Source organism: Hypanus sabinus, chromosome 31, assembly GCF_030144855.1.
Source record: "Hypanus sabinus isolate sHypSab1 chromosome 31, sHypSab1.hap1, whole genome shotgun sequence".
In the NCBI taxonomy this organism is placed as follows: Eukaryota; Metazoa; Chordata; class Chondrichthyes; order Myliobatiformes; family Dasyatidae; genus Hypanus; species Hypanus sabinus.
Window position 1 is genome coordinate 10,191,039 of NC_082736.1, and position 24,542 is coordinate 10,215,580.

Consider the following 24,542-nt stretch of genomic DNA (forward strand, 5'->3'; position numbering starts at 1 on the left):
CTCAGAGATATTGACACCCAGGAACTCAAAATTGTTCCCTCACTCCACTTCTGATCCCTCTGCGGACTGGTTCATGTTCCTTAGCCTTACCCATCCTTCAGTCAACTCTTTTGTCTTACTGACATTAAGTGCAATGTGCACTGAGGTGGAGTGTGGCAAGAAACAGAGGATAGTGATTTCCTGAATTTGAAGAAATCAATGGTCACGCCTTTGAGATTGGAGTCGACACAGTCGGAATGTGAGGCGTTGCTCATTCAACCTGTACTTGGCCTCATTGTAGTAGGAGAGGAAGCCATGGACAGACATGTTGGTGATGGCCCTCCGTTGGTCAGGGTCGACCATGGATATTCTGCCCTCGCTGTGAAAGTCAATATGCAAGCCAGGGTAGTACGTTATATAAAGCAAGCTGTTGCCCATGCAGGGGCTCCTGCTCTCCACGCAGCTGATGAATCCAGTGCAACAACAAAGACTAATGCAGTCAGGCACCAGCTGTGTCACAGGATTGCCTGTCTGCATTGAACATCGGACTGACAGGGAATCCAGTTCTGTATTTTTCCTCAGAGTTTACTCCCAATACCTTTCCCTTGAATGGGTCTAGCCTCAAGCCAGTGGGGGTTTGAGATCAGAATTTTCCTTCCACTGGATGAGCTGCCAAATGTGGGTGACAAGCCCCATCTGCCCTAAGCAGTTGGTTATATGATCCCAGTAACCCATTTGCACCTTCCGCTGGCACTAGAAACAGTTCCATCGGGCTTAGTAGCTAAGCCATATGTAAAAGCCAGGAGCTGGATTTGGTTGACAGATGCATTTTGAGGCAGCATTTGATAGGAAGTGCCAGCTTGACCCCATTACCACCCTGACACCCGGTTAAGACAGCTGTAAGGCACTGATATGTGGGTATGGGAATAGGAAACAGAACTAGAATAGGTTGCCACTGGCAGGTCGTGGTTGTTGCAGCTCACAGAGCAAAGGTACTCAGTGCAGAGGTATCCCAATCTGCTTCTGATTAAGTCTCTCATAAAAATCACAGTTCTATTCTCATCTCTCTATGATATCCTCCCCATGTCTTTCCCTTCCCCCTTTCCCAATCACTATCCCCACTATGAAAGTATTCATGCCTCTTGGAAGTTTTCATGTTTTATTATTTTGCAGTATTGAAAAACAGTGCATTGAATTTGGGTTGTTATGATACTAATCAATGGAAAAAGACTTTTTTTGTCAAAGTGAAAACAGATCTTTACAAAGTGCTCTAATTTAATTACAGATAAAAAAACCACAAAATATTTGCCTGTCCACATATTCACCCCTTTAATATGACTCACCAGATCAATACTGGTCCAGTCAATTGGTTTTAGGAATTGCATAATCAGTTAAGTGGAGATCACTGTGTGCAGTCAAGGTGTTTCAATAGATTGTAGTAAAAATACACTGATATCTGGAAGGTCCAGCTGCTGGTGCATCAGTATCCTGGGAGAAATTACACCATGAAGTCAGATTAACATTCCAAGCAACCTCTGCAAAACGGTTATTGAAAAACACAATTCAGGAGATGTATAAAAAATTCAAGTCACTGAATACCATTGGAGTACAGTTAAGTCACGCCTCCAGAAATAGAAAGAACATGGCAGAGCTGTAAATCTGCCGAGAGCAAGACATCCTCAAAAACTGAGTGACTGTGCAAGAAGGGGCCAGTAAGGGAGTCCACCAAGCGACCTGTGACAACTCTGGAGAAGTTACAGGCCTCAGTGGCTGAGATGGGAGTGACTGAATATACAGCAACTGTTGCCTAGTTGTTTCACTGTCACAACTTTATGTGAGAGTGACAAAGAGAAAGCCACTGATGGAAAAAAACTCTCATGAAATCTCACGTGGAGTTAGTCAGAAACCTTGAGGGGGAACTTTGAAACCAGCTGGAAAAAGGTCCCATGGTCTGATGAAACCAAAATTCAACTTTTTGGCCATCTGACTAATCATCAAGTCTGGTGTAAGCCAAACACTGCACATCATCAAAAACACACCATCCCTACCGTGAATTACATTGGAGGCTGCATCACGCTGTAGGAATGCTTCACTACAGCAGGTCCTGGAAGGCTCATAAAAGATGATAAAATGAATGCAGCAAAATGCAGGGAAATCCTGGAGAAAAACCTAATGCAGTCTGCAAGTGAACTGCAAGTTAGGAGAAGGTTTATTTTCCAGCAAGACAATCACCATAAGCATAACAACGAAGCTACACAGGAATGCCTCAAAACAAAGTTAATGTCCAGGAGTGGCCAAGTCAGAGTTCAGACCTCAATCCAATTGAGAATTTGTGGCTGGACTTGAAAAGATCTGTTCGCTCATGAACCACATTCAAACTGACAGAGCTTCAGCAGTTTTCTAAGAAGAAAGGAGAAAATTTTCAGTGTCCAGATGTGCAAAGCGGATAGGGACCTATCTACACAGAGCCAACGGTAATTACTGACAAAGGTGCATCAACTAATGACTGAATTGAAGGAGGTGAATACAAATGCACTGAATTATTTTGTGTTTTATATTTGCAATTAATTTAGATCACTCTGTAGAGATCTGTTTTCACTTTGACACCACAGAGTCTTTTATGTTGATCAGTGTCAAAAAAGCCAAATTCAACGTTTCAAAACAATAAACTTGAAAACCTCCAAAGCAGACTGAATACTTTTGATGGCACTGTGTCCACCCCTTCACCCGCACGTTATAAACAAATCCACCCTGCTCCTTTCCATTTTGCTGATTCCATGTGGAACATTAAACATGTAGGAATGTCAAATTCGCAGTCCAAGTCCCTGTAACCATGTCCCTGCAATAGCTGTTAGATAAAGCACTGTACACAATGTGGAACAGATGGCAACCTGCCCTTTGGCCCACAATATCTGCACCAATCATAATAATGTACTATATAAAGTACTGGTGCGATCTCAGTGTTGTGAGCTGTTTTGGGTCCTTTATCTCAGGAAGGATGAGCTGGATGGGTTACAAAGAATGTTCTCGAAAGTGATTCCAGGATTAAACAGCTTGTCATATGAAGAGTGTTTAATGGCTTTTGGCCTGTCTTCACTGGAATTTAGGAAAATGAGTGTTGACCTAATTGAAATTAAATGGTGAAAGGCCTTGATAAATTGGACGGGCAGAGGATGAGCATCTACCTCTTGCCCAACCCTCTCCTGACTGTTACCCACTTACCTGTCTCCCCAGGCCCCAGAGGGACTACCTGCCTATAGCTACTCTCTATCCCTTCCACTCTTTCCCTGACCAGATGAAAATCATCGAGCTGCATCTCAGGTTCTCTAACACGGTGCATAAGGAGCTGCAGCTCCTGGATTCTTGTTATTTACCTTCTTGATCAAAGCTGCAACATTTGCAACACACCAGCACTGTGGGACCTCACATGTTGTGATTGAGGACGCACTATTCCTTGCGAAATCCCAAGCAATCTACTCACTTGCTTCTTTCACTATTGTAGGATATATTCCTTCAGGTCCTGGAGTCTTTTCCATCTTATTGCTTTTCAGACGTCCCAGCACAACCTCCTCCTTAATCTCAACAAGTCTCTGCACATTAGCCTGCTCCACTCTGTTTTCATTGACATTCAATTTCTTCTCCTCGGTAAATATTTACACAACATTCTCATTTAGTACCTCTGCCACTTGGTCTGACTTCATCCACATCATTCATCCTTTAATCTTGAGTAGACCTTTCCATTCTCTGGTTAGCCTTGTTTTATTAATGCAAATCAAAAGGCCTTGGGATTATCTTTGATCCTACATTGCAAGTAGAGTTTGTGGTGCCATTTGGCCTTTCCTATCAGCTCCTTTAGCATTTCTCTGCTATCTTTATATTCCGAAGATTACCAGTCTGATTTTAGCTTCATAAACCTTCCATATCCTTCAATGTAGGATCTTTCCACTCATCTGAAGTTCCCTTACCTTACTATCCTTGTCCTTGCTCCTTACAGGAACATGCTGATCCTGAACTCTGAGCTGCTGGTATTTAAACAACTCCCACATGTCAGATATGGACTTGTCTGACAGTGGCTGCTCCCAATCAATGCCCCTTGACTTCTGTCTTACTCCGTCCTAACTTGCCCTACTGCAATTCAGTACCTTCATACAAGATCTGTTTTTATTCTTACTCATAACCAAAAAAAAAGTTGCGATTACTGTTCCCAAAATGTTCACTGACACTTAGCGGTCACCAGGCCTTGCTCGTTTCCCTAAACTAATTCCCGTATGTTCTCTTCTCTGGTTGGGCTCTGTACATAATATTTCAAATACTCTTCGGATTCACTGAAGAAATCTCGTGCATCTAAGTATTGAGAAAGATCTAATTAATTCTATGGAAAATAAAGTCCCCCACTAAGACAACCCTGCTTGGCACCTCTCCATAAACATAAACATCTCCGTTCCTGCACCTCCTGGTGGTAATTGGGGGCCAATACGATAATCCCATCAATGTAACTGCAGATTGCCTCTGCAGGCAACGGACAATGGTTTTGTTTGGCCACTTGGTCAGCATGGATGTGTTGGGCTGAAGGGCCTGTTTCTGTGCTACATAACTCAGTGACTACGTCTGCGGCTGTGGCAGAGCGGGACGGACAGTGTCAGTTGTGAGAAGGTTTGGGGGATGTCGACAAGAGAGTGAATGGTTGAGGATGGGACAGATGGAACAGAATGTGGGGAAATGTGAGATCACCCATTCCCAGGAACAAACTGTAAGAGTTATTTCCACATGGGAATGTTCAGAGGGACCTGGGTGTCATAAACAAATCACTTGAGTTAACATGCAGATACTACAAGTAATGAGAGAGCAAACATTATTTTGTCCTGTGATCCAGGAGGAGTGGAGAAGAGGGGTACAGATGTCTCACTGGATTCTATAGGGCCCTGGTGAGAGCACAGCGTGAATGTAGTGTCCGGGTTTGGTCACACTTCCTCAGAAAGGATAACCGTGAAATAGAGGGAGCGCAGTGACTGTTCCCCACACTGACTGGGCTGGTTGCAGGGATGGAGGGTTGGTTATGTGGGAGGAGAGTGAGTGGGTTGGGTCTGTATTCCCTGCAGTCAATGTGAAAATGAGGAAATCCGTTAGATTCTTTCAGGCTGTGACAGACAGTAGGCAAGGGGGATCTTTCCCCTGAATGAGAGCTCCATAACTGAGGAAAACACCCTCAAAACACGAGGGAATCTGCTGATGCTGGAAATCCAAAGCAACACACACAAAATGCTGAAGGAACTCAGCAGGACAGACAGCCTTTATGGAAAAGTGTAAACAGTCGACACTTCGACACTTCGGGCCGAGACCCTTCCATCAGTTCTCATCCTGGTGATGATTCTCAGCCCGAAGCATCGGCTCGTTACTCTATTTCATAGATGCTGCCTGGCCTGCTGACTTCCACTAGCATTTTGCGTCTGTTGCTCAGAATGAGGTGACAAGCATTCGAGGTGGAAATGAGATGATATTTATTTAAGCTGAGCACAAAGAACTTCTGCATTCCTTATATAAGTAATCTGGAGCCTCAGGTGCTGGACTGAGTCAAAGCTGAGATCAACAGTGTCTGGGAGAATTTTAGTCACTAAATGAGTCCATAAGACAATCAGATATAGGAGCAGAATTCGGCCATTTTGCCTGTTGATCCTTCTCTGGCATTTCATCATAACTGATCATTTTTTCCTCTTAGTCCCAATCGCCTTCCTTCATTTGTATCCCTTCATTCCCTGATCAATCAAGAATCCATCAATCTCTGCCTATACCCAGTGATTTTGCTTCCAGAGCTGCCTGTGGCAAAAAATTCCACCGATTCACCACTCTCTGCCTGAAGAAACTCCTCCTCATCTGCATTCTGAAAGGATGCCGCTCTATTTTGAAGCTGTGTGGTCTGGTTGTAATAAATAAAGACAGGTGTAAATTTAAAGTAGGAAAGTTGAACCTTACTAGGAGGTAAGACTCAGAAGATTGTACTACCCAAACGGTCAAAATAAAGCCAAGTAACAAGGTCTAAAATACCCACAACATGCAGGATTACATTCCTCTCATAATCTTGGCCCATGGGATAAACACAAGCTGGGCCTGATCAACCCTGCCTGGTTCACCTGGGTGTTGATGTCTCATGCTTAAAGACCGGAAACCGACAATGACCCAGGTTGCATTACTAATGATGTGTCCCTTTGCACACCCAGTTCATTAAGCCAAGTGGTGTCGGACCACATTAATGAAAGGCATCGGCTAGATCAAAGTGGCTCCACTACACGTCCCGATCCACCATAGCCCCACGTATCTCACCATACTAAACTCCACAGCTTTATCTCTCCCAGCCTCACGCATACATCCACCAGCCCTACCCTGAAACCTAATCCTCAGGTCCAAGGGGGCACACACCCCGATTAACCAAACCCCCACAAACCCAATGTGTAAGGAGGAGGAAAATCCAATAAAGGCAAGAGTTGGTCCTGGTTAGTGAAGGTAGGCGGGATCAAAGTGGCAGTGTTGCGTGACACTTAATCGAGAGTGACGAGATGAAGAAGCACAAGAGGTGTGATTCTCCCACTGCCCGCACGGTCTCTTTGTTATTTTAATTTTGATCTGATAGTCCTCTGTCTGTTTGAATATTTTGGTATAATTCATATTTAATTCCAGTTTGTTTTTTGTCAGTGTTGAGTCTAATGCAATGTGTCTGTGATGCAGCTACAAGTACGTTGTTCCTTTCTCCTGGGCATAAATAAACTCGATTTGAACTTTTCATTGAAATGTCCAAACCTCTCCTTCGCTCTCTTGCTGCCCTGTGTCATGAACTAAACGTTTTAGTCTTTAATTTTACTATATTTCATCTGATTTTATTTGCATTCTACTTTTGAAATTTGCGTTTCCCTTTTCAATTTTAGCCCGCACCCCCGCCTGTCTCTGCCATTCTGTACTTCCTCCTGCATTAAACAACAGCGGTAACCACCACACATTGGCGCCGCCTCCCGTCCCCCGGCGTTCCAATTGGTGATTCCTTTCTTCAAACAGCCAATGAAAATGCTCAGCATTCCTATCCTCATTAACATACCACTTTGGGCGCTGCCTATTTAATCCGGGCTCCAAACAGCTTCTGCTTATTATTGTGTTTGAAGCCGACGGGGAAATGCCTGATGCACCGAAACCCGCTCCCAAGAAGGGCGCCAAGAAAGCTCCGTCCAAACCGACGAGCAAATCTAGCAAGAAGCGCAAGAGGTCGAGGAAGGAGAGTTGCGCCATCTACATCTACAAAGTGATGAAGCAGGTTCACCCCGACACCGGCATCTCCTCCAAGGCCATGACCGTCATGAATTCATTCGTGAACGATATTTTCGAGCGCATCGCGGGTGAGGCTTCCCGTCTGGCCCATTACAACAAGCGGTCTACCATCAGCTCCCGGGAGATCCAGACCGCCGTGCGCCTGCTGCTGCCCGGGGAGCTGGCCAAGCACGCCGTGTCCGAAGGGACAAAGGCGGTGACCAAGTACACCAGCTCCAAGTAAAGACAAAACAAACGGGAAAATCAAAGGCTCATTTAAGAGCCACTCACGTTTTCATTAAAAGAGTTATTCAATGTTGAGACATGGATGTGAGGTAAATTTGTAAGTTTCTTGTTGACACGCTCATTCAGAATCTTATTTCCGTTACTCAGAACTTGCTGTCCACTCTTCAGCGTAATCCCGATTTCTCTGTTAATTCCTGCCCTCTGCACAGACACGGAATCGCTACGCACCCCTTCCCCGTTGTTACTTCTAGGTCAGGAGTCGGCAACCTTTACCACTGAAAGAGCCATTTGGACCCATTTCCCACAGAAAAGAAAACACTGGGAGCCACAAAACCCATTTGATATTTAAAATGAGATAACACTGCACACAACGCTTTTTTTGTCTTTATGCTATGTATAAACAAACTATAATGTGTTGCATTTATGAAATTGATAAACTCCTGCAGAGAAAATGAAATTACATTTCTGCATGCAACAAAAACATTTTGAACTCCGAAAAAAAGACGTTGGGTTGAAGGTTACTTTTAAGTAAAATACTCAGTCTATTTGAGTCCTTCTTGTATTTATGAAAAACGCCGAACTTAAACTGTCCGCCAGCAGCAAACCAAAAATAACGTCAGCCAGCTGTCACCCTGAAAAATAAAAGGACTATTTCACTGAACAATGAAAAAATATGAATATACCTAAAATAATAGGCAATTAAAATATTTATCATACTTGGTTAATGGGATTTCTGCTCCTGGACTTCAGCGCACAGCGTCTGCACATCAGGGCTATATGACGTCACCTTCATCGCAAGCTGTTATCTGTGAGGCGTGCACGATGTTTGTTTTTAATAAAGTTCATGTTGGAGAACACCTGCTCACATACATATGTGGATCCAAAGATCGACAGGACTCCAAGCGCATACTTCTTAATGTTTACCTAAGTGTCGGGGATAGCATTCCATGTTTCGAACACAAGTTTGTCCGATTTGGAGAGGTTTTCAATATCACTCCATTTGTGATTCTGAGCAAGAACGGACTTCTGACGGGCCACATCTTCAAGGTCTGCTGTCAAGCGTCTAAACTTGGACACCCATATGTCTTTGTCGGCTATGTCGGCCAGTTCCAGCTCAAGATCAGGTTGACTCACACCTGCCAATGCAGTCGTATTCAGTTGGGATGGATCGATGCTTAGGGGGTGGCCGGGAAGGATAATGTGTTTTTTTCCTCTCTAAACTCACAGAAGTGTTTCCCAAACGATGCTTGGATTGCGATGATTGCAGAATGTAATACTCCGAATTAATCATGACGTGAGCATGTTTGAACTCTTTCAAATTGGGGAAGTGAGACAATGTGCCTTTCTGTAAATCTCTGGCAAGCACTGTGAACTTGCGCTCGAATGCCAAAACATCCTCCAACATGTGCAGGGCTGTGCGTCCTTTCCCCTGAAGAGCTGCGTTCAGTGTGTTCATGTGCGCTGTCATGTCTACCATGAAGTGTAGCTTTTCCAGCCACACTGGCTGTTCCAGCTCAGAAAAGGTGAGCCTTTGCTGCCCAGGAAAGTTCTCACTTCTTCTGGACACGCAACAAAGCGTTTCAGCACCTCCCCTCTGCACAGCCACCGGACTTTGTTATGCAGCAGGAGATCAGAATATGCGTTTTCCAGCTCGTCCAGTAACAAACGGAATTGACGGTGATTTAAACTTTTTGCCATTATTTTATTGACAATCTGAATGACAACATCCATTACTTCTGTGCATTCCGGAGGAAATGTTTGAGCGCACAGTGCCTCTTGGTGCAAGGTGCTGTGAAAAGTCAGCAGCTTTCTGACCAGCGACTTCTGCAGTAAAGCCACAAATCCCTTGTGCGCTCCTGTCATACTTGGTGCCCCATCAGTAGCTACTGACACCAGGTGGGTGATCTTTATTCCTTTGGCTCTTAAACAATTCAAGACAGCCTCATAGATGTCTCCCCCCCCCCCCCCCCGTGTATGGCCTTTTAGAGGCGGTATTTGTTCAATGTCTTTAGACTCGTCACAGGCAATTGAGTAGGCCACAGCTGAATTGATGTCTTTAATTTGCTTGTCTTCTGCAATTCTTATGGTTCTGTCTTTGACAGTCTTTGCAGAGAGGGGCATATCCCTGATTTTCTGCACAATTTCACTCTTGTTTTTAAAGCCCGTGAATAGATGTTCTGAAATCTTAATGAAAGATTCTTTTATATATTTACCATCTGTAAACTGCTTCCCGTGCCTGACTATTTCCTGAGCGGCAACAAAACTAGCATATGTAGTTGATTTTCCAGACTTCATCCACTTCTTGAAATGATTTTTGCTCAGATCAACCTTACGCATCAGTTCTGAAACGGCTTTTTTTCTCTCATCTCCATCCGGATATTTTTGAGCAAAGGCTGCGTGTTTATTCTGGAAATGTCTTGCGACATTTGACTTTTTGTCATTTGCTACTTTCTCATTGCATATTAAGTATACCAGTAAACCAGTCTCGTCAGCAGTGAAAGCAAATGAATCTGCCCACGTATCATTAAACATTATGTTTTCTTCAGTCACTATTCTTTTTTTAGAATTCTCCATAGTTAGCCTACCTTGGATTGAAAAATTAAAAAAAATCGCGCACTGGCGGGTGTCAGGCATTGGCAGTGGTGACGTATATTAATAGCGACAAAAAACACGTTTTATTTAGATTGTACAAGATCACGATAATCTTCAAATTTAGAATTACATTTCAAAAACTAACAAACTAACGTAAGATACATTTTAATTAAATACTCATCATTTATTTTCCAAAGCCACAGGGAGCCGCAGCACAGAGATGAAAGAGCCGTGGGTTGCCGACCCCTGTTCTAGGTCATCAAATTCCCCTAACGTGACACTAATTGTTTCTGGTTTAGTTACTGCGGGGAATGCGGTTCATTAAGTTTTGTCCCATTTTGTTTACTTCTCTTAACTACATTCCAACGCGAGTGCCGAACACTGTCACGGTTCGTTCAGAATATTTCTGAAGCCCACTTTCTGAAGGGCGACCCGATGCTAAACTGACTTTAGTCTACACAATGACCGACCGCGAACAGACGCTGACAAACGGTTTTATTCGAATCATTTATCAATTGATGGAAGTCGGTGAACTAAATTACCAGACACCATCACAATATTAACTATACTTGGTTTAAATATTTTGGACTTCAGTAACGTGGGTAAAGGGTCGACAAACAAACCTGTTGTGGTTTAATTTTAGCAACAAAGGCGTTTTTGGTGTTTTGCAATTTTGAGTTTATTTCGGCGGTTAGACGGTTATTTTTTGCGCTTCAGTCGTTGCTGTCTCTTGACTGGTGAAGAAAGCAGCTCCCTAATTGGAATATTTGTTCTTTCCAATCAGATCAGTCACAGATTCACCAATCATTAACATCCCAGTACATTCCCCCAGACTCCATAAGAAGGGCACTTTCCGGAAGCCTGATTTTCAATAGTCAAGACCTCAAGTTAATTTCTGAAAAAAAAAATCTATCTGCTGTTGTATGTATTCAGGGAACCTGGTTGCTACCACATTTAAGTTCTTCTTTCCGAGATTATATTGTAATTGGGCGTTGTGTTGCAAGTTTCATAACGAGAGGGCTTAACGTTTTGGATATAAATGAAATGTATGAGGCATTTGAAGACATATGTTCTTCCACAGGTAGGGGCTTTAAAGTGGTATATTATTATAACCATTGTGGAAAGTTTTTGATTGATTTGTTGGAGAGTATACGTTGGAGTCCCTTAGCTCACTAAGGGTTGTATGGTGTGGGGATTTTAACACATAGTTAGTAAACTGTGGGTTTGTTCTCAGAATGATGGATGGTTTGATTGTAGAGGAGTTTTAGATATTTCACATCTTGTGTGTTTTAATGGTGGGAGAGGAACAAGATTTAATGTGCACAATAGTTAGGAAACTACTGTAAATGCAACTTTAGTTTTGAACATTGGAGTGAGTCGTGAGATGTCATGGGTGATGAAGCATTGGGAAGTGACAATTTCCCTGTATTTGTAAGCTTGGGTATGGATTTATATCAGGGACAGGAGGCCACTTTTAGGAGGTGGAACTTTAGTAAAGCAAATTGGGAGAAGTTTTAATGATTTATGTGGTGAGCATCTGTATGAGCTGAATGGTGAGTATGATGTGGTTTTCTGCAAAGAAACATCACATTATTCATCAAACTGGGGTGGATGAGATTCATATTAAAAAGTGCATTAATAGCAGAAAGGCTGTACCCTGGGGGTCGGAGGAGTGTGCAGAGACAATTATTGAGAGAAAGTTAAGAAGTACTGTATCACTCACTGAGTGATCATATTAAGTGTAGCAGGTCACAGGCCGTGGTGAGGAAAGTAACGAAGGTTGTGAAAAAGATTTAATGGAGGTCATATTGTGATAGTATTGGAAGGACTATTAAACTTGGAGATGTTTGGGGAATGATTAACAAAATGGGGGTGCGGGATTCACAGTGTTCCCAGTATTGATTGAAAAAGTTAATACAATTGTTCCTGAAAGAGAGAAGGTTGAGTACTGGCTCGGTCATTTGCTGCAATTCATAATCAAAATTGTTTAAGAGACTAAAGAATGTAGGGATAAGCTTTTAAGAGAATACTTTAATATATTGGAAACCAGCTGTAGCAATGATAGTGATGTAGAGTTTCCTTTGTGTGAATTGAAGGAAGCTATTAATAGTACAGGTCAGATGACTCCAGGAATGGATGATACATGTTATTGCATGTTTAAATGTATGGCCAACAACTCTTTTGAGATAATATTGCACTTTTTGAATCATACTTGGACTTCCAGGCCATCTTCCCTCCTCATGGAAAATGGCAATTGTAGTGTCTTTTCTAAAACCTGGGAAACCCCTGTTGGATACTTCTAGTTATCACTGATGTCCCATTTGTGTAAAGTTATGGAATTTATGGTGATAGAATGGTTGAGTAATATTTTGGAAAAGAGAGGTAATGTGCTTTTGTTAATATTGTTACGTATTCAGGCAACAATAAATATATGAGTTCGGCAAGGGTTTCATAACAAACAACACGTTTATTAAACACAGAAAACAAACCCCCCAAAAGTAAACAAACACTACCGTAACCGGAAACAGCTGCTGAGCGGCTGTTCAAACAGTTCGTAAAGTGATATTCCAAAAACAGTTCTTTAAAGTGGTATTGCCAAAAGTTCGATATGCTCACAGTCCATTTAAAAGGAGAGACTTTATAAGACGATTTAGGTTCTCTTTCACGTCGCTTGCTTCGATCCCCGACGTCGAACTTCCCACGAAGAATTCACGAAACAGAACGGCTTAAAGGCACTGACCTTTCCTTCTCCACTACCTTCAATCCTTTCTAGTTAAACCTAGGGATTAACACGAAGATAGTCAACAAAATCCTTCCAAATAAGGATCAAACAAATGTCGCCCCTGTTTCACCGTAGGAAGCGATTTTCCTCGATCTTTAACTTCCAACTTCGAATCTTCACTCTCCACTAATTTCGAACTAACAGAATCATAAAGAACCTGCTGGCAATGACCTCTTAAACTTTAGGCATTAAATAAAAACTTCATCCTTCAGCTAAACTGCGTCATCACTTCAAACACGCAGTGGCATGGAGTCAACCTGGCAAATCCAGCCACGAACTGTCCCTCCTCACAGGGTGGGGTCTACCTTTTATAACCTGTAAAAAAAAAAACCCGTCACATGATCTCTACTGGTGGGAAAATGACGGCACCACCATCACAAGACCATCACCTCAAGTCCAGTACAGCTTCAACCCCAGTCACATGACAAGGGCACCACTGTCATGTGTCACGAGTACGTAACAATATTCTGGATTAATTTGAGGGGCAAATGCTGGTTCAATGCCACATGTCCCAAAAGCTGTCAATATTTTTATGCAGAAAACTCAGCATCTACTTCAACACAGCAAGCTTCCACAAAAAATATAATCAATGAAAATGTCAATCCATGGCCTCCTATACTGTCCCAATGAGGCCACACTCAGGTAGGAGGAACAACACCTTGTATTCTGCCTGGGTAGCCTCCAATCTGATTGAATGAACATTGATTTCTTCATCTTCTGGCCATGCCTCCCCTCCATCGTCATTCCCCGTCCCCTTTTCACTTTTGTTACCTGCCCATCACCTCCCTCGAGTGTTCCTCCTCAATCTTCTTTCTTCCATGGCCTTCTGTTCTCTTTATCAGACTCCACCTTCTCCAGCCCTGTATCTCTTTCACCACTCAACTTCCCAGCTCTGGACTTCATCTGTCCCCCCCCCCCCCCTCCCAGTTCCACCTATCACTTTGTGTTTCTCGCTCCCCTCCCCACCTTTAAAATTTACTCCTCATTGTTTTTCAGCATTTTGTGTGTGTATTCCTTGGATTTCGAGCATCTGCAGATTTTCTCCTGTTACTCAATGACAACGGGCATTTTGTATGACAACTGTCAAAGTCCCACTCACTGAGAAATGTAGAACCCAAGGTTCAGCAGATGCTGAGAATAAACTGCAAAGTACCACACACAAAGTACTGCAGGAACTCAGCAGGACAGGCAGCATCTAAGCAAAGGAATAAACAGTCTAGATAGGATGAAGTGTCTTGGCCCATAATATTCATTATTTATTCCTTTCCATAGATGCTGCCTGGGCTACTGAGTCCCCCCAGCATTTTGCAAACATAAACCTCCTTTTTCAGTCAATCAGTTGCCAAATGTTTCTGAACTTTCATTTGTAGCCTCATCCTCCTGGTCTGAATCCTTCCTTCTACACCCTGTAAACTTGAGGCTCCATCACGTCTGGAGTCCCAAAGCCCTCATTAGTGTAGAGCCCTCTTGTTTCTGCTCCATCGAATATTTAACCACCATTCTGCTCATATTTCAGAGGATAGCATTGTATTGCAACAGCCCGGCTGTGTAAGGCACAGCCCTTCAAAATCTGTGAAAATGACCCAAAACAATGAATAGAGCAGAACACGAAGATTTTAACCACACAAGACGTCATCCTTGGTCCAGAGCTGTGAGGAATGAAGACTATTTGGGGCAAAACCCTAGTGAATTCATCTTCTGCAGTTTCCAGAAAGTTATGGATTTAATTCAAAGTAAACCTCTGCAGTCACAGGCTGAGCAGTTGCAAAATGTATATTTTAGGGTGAGTGACAGGTGAACAGCAGTGATGGATTTGAAAGCTCTGGTGTAGAATAGGAACGTGAGCTGGTACTAGATGAACTGAGTGGCCTCTCTACTATACATTAGCTGTGTGACAGGCAGGAAGCTCCTGAGACACAAGATTTGAAATAGAGCTGATTAATTTGTCACAGATCTACAACATTAATGCCAGAGTATTTTCAGACTAACATCAGCAGAACAAACACTCCAATGCTCTGGGTCCAGGGTTCAGTCACAATATCTGCAGAATCTGATATTGACAGTCTCACATGAACTTCCAAATAGATTCAGTCATCATGATGGTTAAAATGTTCATCTAGAGCTTTATTAAACTTCTTCCCTGATGTCAAGTTGCCAGTGTTTCTGCAGGTGGGATTACTGAGTAAATTTCTTTGCTGACACAAGACCGAAGTGTGTCCTCTATGTATTTTAAACTCACTGGAGCCTCACAAAATGGCTGAACCGATTGAATCTCCTCCCACACTTGGAACAGGTGAGAGACAGAGACAACTGAGCCAAGTCTAGCTGCTCACCGGTGTGACCCGGCTGATGGCGTAAGAGCCATGTGACTGAATGAATCCTCTCCCACACACGGAGCAGGTGAATGGCCTCTCCCCCTGTGAGCTGGCTGGTGTATCTGCAGGTTCAGTGGCCTGGTGAATCCCTTGCAAAATGAGAGGAAGTGAATGTCAGCTCAGTGGTATCAACTCTGTGGCCATTTATCAGGTCAGATCAAGGACATGTCAGTGTATTGGGGTTCTCCTTGCTCAGACTGGTATGCTGTCCTCTCAACCATCTCCTCCTTCACATTCAATGATTAGTAGTATTCGAATGTCGGGGAACTGATAAACACATGAGAATAGACACACTGTTGTGTTTGTGATTCTCAGACATAAATTCTTTGCCTTTTCTGCCCTGTAAAATGTTTGCAAAGAAGACCAATAGGTGAAAGACAACATTTCAGCTGAGATTATTTAGTTTTTTCATTGATGTCTGATGTCACACTGTTACAGAGAGGCTGAACACAATTTGGTGGTTCAACACTTCTAACTGGGAATAGTTCAGGCATAAGGACACGACATCAGATTCTCTGTATTCCTCTCTGCCCTTCATCAAGCTGTGACTTGGCTCAGTTTGTCTCTCTCCATTAGTACAGCTTCACATTCCGGGTATCTCCCACAGACCTACTAAGAACACGCATTTGTTGGCATTTGTCAGTGGTAAAGTCAGAGTCAGCAATGCCATTGAACCTGAAGAGAATGTGATCAGGCTTTCTCGTTGCAGACTGACACTGCGGTATTCTTGTGGTGTGAATGCTACTGGTACCCAGTATGTTATTGTGGATTTTTACAATTAAAATGGCATGGGGCATTTTATGTTTAGGGACAACTGTAACAACTCATTTATTATCCTCCAAACACAGAAACAAAGCACGGTTTAAAATTAAATGACATAAATACATCATAACATCTGTCCAGGCTTTTAAAGAGAAACACAACTCAATGTTGGTGGTTGTTAATTCTGCATGTTTCCACCCATTACATTAATCTACACAGACACCCCTCCCCCCCAGTCCTCTCACTGCTCCCCCTCTGTGATCGTTATAGCAGTTTATTTCCTTTCAATGTCAGTTCTGTCCGTTTGACAACCTTCCTCACCACCCACAACTGCACCAACATTCATATCATCAGTGATCTGATCAGCCCGTGTGTATTTTAATCAGATCATACAGAGGCCCCATCACTGATCACTGTGGACACACTGGTTACATAGCTACAGTCAAAATCATTTTCAATTCCATCAGTCCGAATGTTGCTACATGATACTGTTACGTACCCCGAAACTGGGTATCTTACCAGCAAAGAGAGAAGTGTCCGTTTGAGTCTGGTGATACTATTTTCAACAATATTTATTAGCAAAAATATACAAAATAATATCAATGCGAATATACGTTAACAATACTAAACCTAAAAGTGCAGGTAGAATAATAATCACTAGTGAAACAAGCTCCATCGTTGTCTAGGGGATAATGAATTGTCAGATGGATATATAAAGTTCCGTTCAGTTCATGCAGGTTGCGGTAGTTGTTTGTCGCGGTGTTTCAATTGTTGAGACAGAGAGAGAAAACGTGGGAACAGTAACAGCTATTATCTTGCCAACCTTCCTTTATCATTTTGACCCGTCGATACATTGTGGTTGTGGCCATTCACGTATGACCCCTCCGTCCTTCAGCTAGTCCATTCTTCCGTGGTGGACTCGTCACCCAGGCAAGGGTGGACAACACACAAGCCCCCACCAGTCTCGCTACAAAACACTGTGAGTTAAAAGTTACCAACCCTTCGTTTGGTCTCCGGTATCCCACCCTGTCTCGTGAGGTTCTGATGCTCACTAGCGTTTCTGCTGGTGTGTCTGAGGGGTGTTACCCCAGACCTCACTTTTATCCCCACTCACGGGGTTTCAGGTGTCAGTCAGGTTGGGATGATGTAACCCATCAAACCAGCCCACTCTGGTTGCCCCCTGAGGGGTTTCAATGAATAGAAATGTACCAAGTAAACAATCCTTCTCCACAAGACAATAGCAGTAAATCAATGGCTTTTGTCAGTAGGAGACGTTCCATCTCAGCTGTGTCTCTCTCTCATTCTCTTTCATGAGCTGTTATCAATAACAACTGCTCTGGCAACTTTCCTTTATCTCTCTTACTTCCTTGATAACAGCATTGAAATAGTAGTGATCTGCGATTCTCCAAAAGGCGGGGGGGGGGGCATGGGCGATATTGCACCCTTCTGCTCATCAGAGTTGTTCGTCCTTCGTAACAATACAGATCATTCAAACCCTCCCACACAGAGACTCAAGGGAAGTTACATATTTATCACAAGCCCAGAATTGGATTCAATGGTCTGGTATTGTTGCTCTGGATGCTCTGCTGCAAAGTCCATTCAGAGTAGTTCAATGTAACCAGGTACATCATCCCTGAGATACCAATATACAACATTGTGTCACAAACAAGAGAAAATCTGCAGTTGCTAGAAATCCAAGCAACACACACAAAATGCTGAAGGAACTCAGCAGGCCAGGCAGCATCTGTAGGACAAAAAAATACAGTCAATGTTTCAGTCCAAAAACATTCGGCAAGACTGGAGACAAAAAAGATGAGGAGCAGAGTTAAAAGGTGGGGATAAGGGAGAGAGAAAACAAGGTGATGGGTGAATCTTGAAAGCGAGGAATGAAGTAAAGAGCTGGGAAGATTGCTGAAAGAGAGAGAAGGCCATGGAAGAAAGAAAAGAGGGGAGGAGCACACGGCAGAGGTGATGGGTGGGCAATGTGAGAGAAGAAAAAGGGGAGGGGAACTGGTGAGGGGGGCATTACCAGACATTCAAGAATTTGACGTTCATGCTATCAGTTTGGAAGCTACCCAGATAGAAAATGTTGTACTTCCAAGCTAAGTGTGGCCTCATTGCATTGTATGATTTTTATTTAAGAAGCAAACTTGATCTAATCAGAGTTCTATAGTAAGACTGAATCTGAAAGAACTTAATACATTTACACTGCATGAGAAATTGGATGATACAGTGTGAAGTCCAACTGCCACACTGTACCAGACAGTGACGGGTACAGAATGAATCCCGCACTCTCACACTGTACTAGAGAGTGACAGGTACTGAATGAACCCCACACTCTCACACTGTACCAGAGACTGACAGATACGGAATGAACCCCCACTTTCACACTCTACCAGAGACAGACGGGTAAAGACATTCTGTTGTTTAACAAACATGGACAACCCTCATTACCACCTCAGTAGCACCACTTTGACCACTTCATAATGCAATGGGCTCTTGTTGAAATTCTGCTACCTCTTTATAATTCTGTAGAGTATGTTTTTATTTTGTAAATGTTGTGTCTCCAATACTGTGTGTCTTTGAATCTGCTGTAAGCCAGTTGTATATAACAATAAACAACTTTCACCCTCACTCTAAAATGGGTCTCTCATGATGACTTTCGATCTCCTGCTGCCATGTTTCATTACATAAATGTTTCATACTTTCAAGTGTGTGTTTTTCTCATACCTTCTGCTTTTCTATCAGATACGATAGGTTGAATGGCCGAATACTGCGCCTGTACTTTATGATCCATTTTGTATTTTCGATTTCCTTCCTGCCGAATTACCCAACAGCGGCAACTCCCAGCGATCAGCGCCAGTTCCCAGTCCACGGTGTTACCCAAAGCGACAATGGGCAGTGGAGAGAGACAAAGCAGGTTCACCCCGATACTGGCATCTCCTCCAAGGCCATGAGCATCATGAACTCGCTCGTGAACAATATCTTCGAGCGTATCGCGGGTGAGGCTTCCCGCCTGGCCCATTACAACAAGTGGTCAACCATCACTTCCCGGGAGATCCAGACCGCCGTGCACCTGCTGCTGCCCGGGGAGCTGGCCAAGCACGCCGTGTCCGAAGGGACAAAGGCGGTGACCAAGTACACCAGCTCCAAGTGAAGCTCCCCAGTGAGATGATCGAAAACACAATGGCTCTTTTAAGAGCCACTCACAATTTCAATGAGAGAGTTGTACTACCATTTAGGTAATAAATTATACATATTTTATGTCTGGTGACTTTTACAAGAGCTAAGTCACAGTTGGAATAAACTCCCACTGCACTGAAAAGGAATCGTTACCTCCCCCTCCCCATCAGTCCGTCCCACTCTGTATCCACACCACGCAGAGGATTGCTACCATTGTTGTTTTATTTCTGGCTTCAGGAGTTTATTGGTTGCAGTTGGGTAACACCCGAATCTAATTTTAACACAAGCCTAAAAGATCTCATGACTCTTTCATAGAAAAACTTTTTAAAATTGCAGACTAGACGCTGGTCACAATTTGAGAAGCGCCATTTGTCTATAACCTGATAATGTTCACACAGTGACCGACTGTGGGCAGAAGCTGAGGGTCAGTTTTTTTTCGGTTCATGGAAACATAGAAAATAGGTGCAGGAGTAGGCCATTCGGCCCTTGAGCCTGTACTGCCATTCAATATGATCATAGCTGATCATCCAACTCAGAACACCGTACCTGCTTTCTCTCCATATCTCCTGATCCCTTTACCCACAAGGGCCATATCTAACTCCCTCTGAAAGATAGCCAATAAACCAGCCTCAACTGTTTCCTGTGGTAGAGAATTGCACAGAACCACCACTCTCTGTTTGAAGAAGTTTCTCCTCATCTCGGTCCTAAAAGGCTTCCTCTTTATTCATAAACCCTGACCCCTTGTTCTGTACTTCCCCAACACCGGGAACCATCTTCCTGTCCAATCCCTTTAGAATTTTATACGTTTCAATAAGATCCCCCCTCAATCTTCTAAATTCCAGCGAGTATAAGCCCAGTCGATCCAGTCTTCCTTCAAATGAAAGTCCTGCCATCCCAGGAATCAATCTGGTGAACCTTCTTTGTACTCCCTCTAGGGCAAGAATGTCTTTCCTCAGATTAGGGGACCAAAACTGCACACAGTTTTGAAAGGGTTGAAAGGAATTAGAGAATTGAGTTCCCAGACACTTGGGTCCTGTTTCAGTAACAGAGGGAAATGCGAAATCCCAATCTTAAAACCGGTCTGGAATTATTTCATTTCAAATTATATTTAAATAATAGTTTGATTTTTGGCGGGCTTTTTCCAAATTTCAGTGCACTTTGGGGAGGAGACGTTTCCTATGCGCGCTTCTGCTTTTAAAGACTGCTGATTGGTGATTAAGGCAGTTCTTCGATTGGGACGTTTCTCTTTACTAATGAGAATAAGCAGGATCACACCAATCACAAACATCAGATTCTATTCTCAAAGAAGGTATAAAAAGGGCGAGTTGGGGTGGGGTGAACATTCCTTTATTTTGTTTTGAAGTTAGCAGTTGTTGCGACTGTGGAAATGTCTGGACGTGGAAAAGGCGGCACTGGCAAAGCTTGGTCCAAGGGCAAATCTTGCTCGTCCCGGGCTGGACTACAGTTCCCTGTCGGCCGGGTTCACAGACTCCTAAGAAAGGGCAACTATGCTGAGCGGGTGGATGCCAGAGCCCCGGTCTATCTGGCTGCTGTGCTCGAGTATCTGACGGCGGAAATCCTCGAATTGGCGGGCAACGCGGCCCGGGACAATAAGAAGACCCGCATCATCCCCCGACACCTGCAGCTGGCCGTCCGCAACGACGAGGAGCTGAACAAGCTGCTGGGAGGGGTGACTATCGCTCAGGGCGGTGTGTTACCCAACATCCAGGCCGTACTGTTGCCCAAGAAAACCGGCGCTGCCAGTAAGTGAAGCGACGTAAGCTGAACCTGTTTACCCAAAGGATCTTTTCAGAGCCGCTCACAATGTCCATGAAAGGGCTGAGCAGCGGGTGATTTCCATCCGTTTGATATTCTGTATCTGTCACAGCCTCGACATGTTTCTTCCGGAAGGTAAACCGATATAAGTCTGCACAGAAACTGGTTCGCTTCAGTCCCGACTCATTTTCTCCCCTCAGCCGGCTGAATGGAGTTCACTCCCTTTGCAGAGTGTCAGCGGATCACTGGGCGCAGGGTCGTGAAATAACCTTTCGGAGTCAGCCCCGGGAGGGTGAATTTAATCTCCGACCTCTGAACGACTCCGCTCTTGATCACCTAAAACCGCGTTATCTGGGTTCCACATTACGGTTTTACCCCGGACCGTTCCGGTTTGCAGCGGGTGGGAACATCGCCTGTTTGTTGCTTCATGAGCGATTCCCATCGCCTCACTGAACAATATTTGCGACTTTCATTTCAAAATCAGGTTTATCACCGGCATGTGACGCGAAATTTGTTAACTTAGCAGCAGCAGTTCAATGCAATTCATAATCTAGTAGAGAGAGAAAAACTAATAGTAAATAAAACATAAATACACATGTATATTGAATAGATTTTTTTTAATGTGCAAACACAGAAATACTGCAAATTAATGAACGCTGCGTTTATGTGACTCCGCTCCCTACAGATGTCCTGGGTACTATCAGCAGCTTCTTTCCGTCCTGTGCAGTAGTCCCTCCATACCAGACAGAGATGCAGCCTGTCAGAATGTTCTCCGCGGTCCGGCTATGGAGTCTACAAAGGCACATTTACCCTGTGAAACTGACGGTGTAACGTTCTCCTTTGCGTGTACTAATAACGCCGAATTCAACGTCGAGATAAACCAGTCAATGAGACCAGATCGCAGTAAGAATAACCATTTACTGTTCACTCTTCACATTAACATATGGTGAAAACTGTTGATAAACAATACAAGATTGATACAGTATTTGTTCCTTCCTTAATATCACATTTCAATTGTAAATACTTGTAAAGGTGGCTATAACTACATTACACTAAGGTGCAGTATACAGGGAGAGTTTACCTGCTCCATTGACTACTTTAAATACACTTCCATGCAATCTATCCGCAACTCTTTAACTAACGAAAGCATAAACATTATCGACCGTCGTTACTTCTAACAGGATCGGCATTAACATCTTAGTTCAATTTATCGATTATCTATTAACTTACAGCGTTGCTCTCACTGTGATTTCTCATGTCTGCAAAGCAACTTCTGCTCAGGTGTGCCTTGTGGTGAGCCCCCACCCTCGCGCTAATTTCAAACCGGTACTTTCCCACAAGACGCGGCGAAACCGGATGTGACGTCATCGCATGCCGATATATTTTACATGCAATGAATATACTTTAAACACTTCTAATTCTAACTAGAAAATACTATCGAATGAATTACTAAGCAAAAATATTATAAACTAAATAACTGTCGTAAAGACAGCACACTCCCCGCTTGACCTTCGTAAGGTCACAATGAGCAGAGTACAAAACTTAGTCTCTTAATCAGTCATTGGGTAGAAGTAGAATAACTTCTGTAACTGGCCTTTGGTAAATTTTCACATCGCCTTGGTCGGTAGTCTTCAATTCGATCTTCCTGACATGTCCATCCCCACTAGGGAATGTAGCAGTGATTCTGGCCGTTGGCCAGCTGTTGCGGGCGATTTGCTTGTCCCTGAGCAGGACTAAGTCTCCAACTTGAAGATTCCTGCGGGGTTCTGTCCACTTTTGTCTCTGTTGCAACAAAGGTAGATATTTTTGTCTCCAGCGAGACCAGAGCTGATTTGCCAGAGCCTGGACTTGTCTCCATTGCTTTGTGTACAAATCCTTGTCTGAGAAGTCTCCTGGTGGAGGAGGTGTTCCTGCCTTCTGTGTAGGGAGCATTGATGGCGAAAGTATGAAGGGGTTTTCTGGGTCAGAAGGCACAGGTAGGAGTGGTTGTGCGTTTATAATGGCTGTGACCTCTGCCATTAGGGTGCACAGTACCTCGTGGGTCAATCGGGTGCGTTGCTGCATCTCAGGTTTCCTTTTCCGGGTTTTCCGTAAGGACGTGAACCATTTGACTGCCTGCTCTTTGTTATCTGGTGAGCACTGGCGTGGTTCTCTGAAAGGCAATGGGGCAAACCCATTATTTGCTTCATCTCTGAAGACCTTGGGGTCCTTTGTTTTTAAAGAAATGGCATCTTGAGCTGATTGTGCAAGTTTATTTCCGTGCTCGGTTTGAACGAAAACTGACTGACCTAGCGTCTCGTCGGTTACTTTACGATTGTTAACGTCTTGTTGTGCTTCCTTGATATACATGGAACTTGTGCAGAGTTGAAAAATCGAATGGCGGCCACTCTCGAGCACATTGGTCTTGAGTGTGTCAACCGTCGGTTTGTGTAAGTCACCGGGGCACACCTCTCCTATCACCACCCAGCCCAGATCCAGACGTTGCGCGAAGGGGGCGTCGAGTGGTCCATTGACCTGCTGCCTAACCTTGTGTACCTGGATAACATCTCTTCCTAATAGCAGGAGTATTTCCGCTTTTGGATCCAGTTCTGGGATGTGTTTGGCGATGTGGTGGAGATGTGGCTGGTGTAGCACCGTACTTGGTGTCGGGATCCCAGTGCGGTTATTCATGATTCCATCGCACTCTAAGAGTGGAGGGAGACAGATGATGACTTTACCATCCAGGGACTCGATCTGGATGCCCTCTGCCTTCCTTCCTTGGGTTTCCATGTTGCCTGAGCAAGTTTTGAGGTAGTATGGGAACCGCTCACTCTCAATGTTGAACAATTTAAAGAACTCTGGACTGACTAGTGAGCGATTGCTCTGATCGTCCAGAATCACATAGGCTTTGATGGCCTTGTCTTTGGCTCCTTTAGGGTACACCTTAGTGAGGCAGATCTTGGAACAAGAACGGCTTGACTGAGCTTGACCGCAAACTTCTGTACAGTTCGAGCTGACAATTGTTGTCCTGGAGTGAGCCTCTCCCTCCCTGCCGTCCTGTTGTGGGGGTGAAGGAGCGTTGTCGGTTTGCGGTGGACAATCCTTGCTAGGGTCGTTGCTAGTTGTAAGGGCTTCGGTCTTGAGCACTGAGATGGGTTTATCAATGTTGAAAACATTCGAAGAGGATCTACTTGGCTTGGTGTAAATTGTACTGCTTCCTGGACCCGCGAGGCTAGGGTCGTTTTGCTTCTTCACCTCTCTGCACACAAACCTAGCGAGGAGCTCAAAGGGAGGAAATTGATCATCGTGCTCTTCCTTGTAATCTAAAGCAATGGACAGCCACCTGTCCTGCAGCCCAAAAGGAAGTTTGTCCACGACTTGTCTAATCCCGAATGAAGTATCTAGGTATACTAGACCAGCTGAGTAGCCATCTTCTTTGGTGCCTTGGATCTCCATGAGTACATTTCCGAATTCTCTTAACTTAATGTGATCTTTGGCTGACACCTTAGGAAAGTTTTCCAGACGTCGATATAGCGCCACTTCAATAGTTTCGGGGGACCCATAGTCCTCCCGAATTC

At 43.9% G+C, this 24,542-nt stretch overlaps 2 protein-coding genes across 3 annotated transcripts in view; both read left to right on the forward strand.

The window, feature by feature from the left end:
• Positions 1 to 24,542, forward strand: part of LOC132383854 (late histone H2A.2.2-like) — a 52,372-nt gene that overhangs the window by 2,776 nt on the left and 25,054 nt on the right. The window contains exons 2-3 of one of the 2 annotated variants that reach the window (XM_059955052.1): positions 20,573 to 20,972; positions 21,671 to 21,888. In XM_059955052.1, the coding sequence (XP_059811035.1) occupies positions 20,573 to 20,972; positions 21,671 to 21,816 (546 nt within the window). In that variant the 3' untranslated portion in view covers positions 21,817 to 21,888. Of the gene's footprint in view, positions 1 to 20,572; positions 20,973 to 21,670; positions 21,889 to 24,542 lie in introns of those variants that run through there. The other variant, XR_009508779.1, reaches the window with a different exon arrangement.
• On the forward strand, positions 6,903 to 8,538 carry LOC132383883 (histone H2B-like). The gene has a single exon (XM_059955083.1). It carries the CDS (start codon positions 7,139 to 7,141, stop codon positions 7,511 to 7,513), a length of 375 nt encoding a protein of 124 aa, XP_059811066.1. The 5' UTR covers positions 6,903 to 7,138; the 3' UTR covers positions 7,514 to 8,538.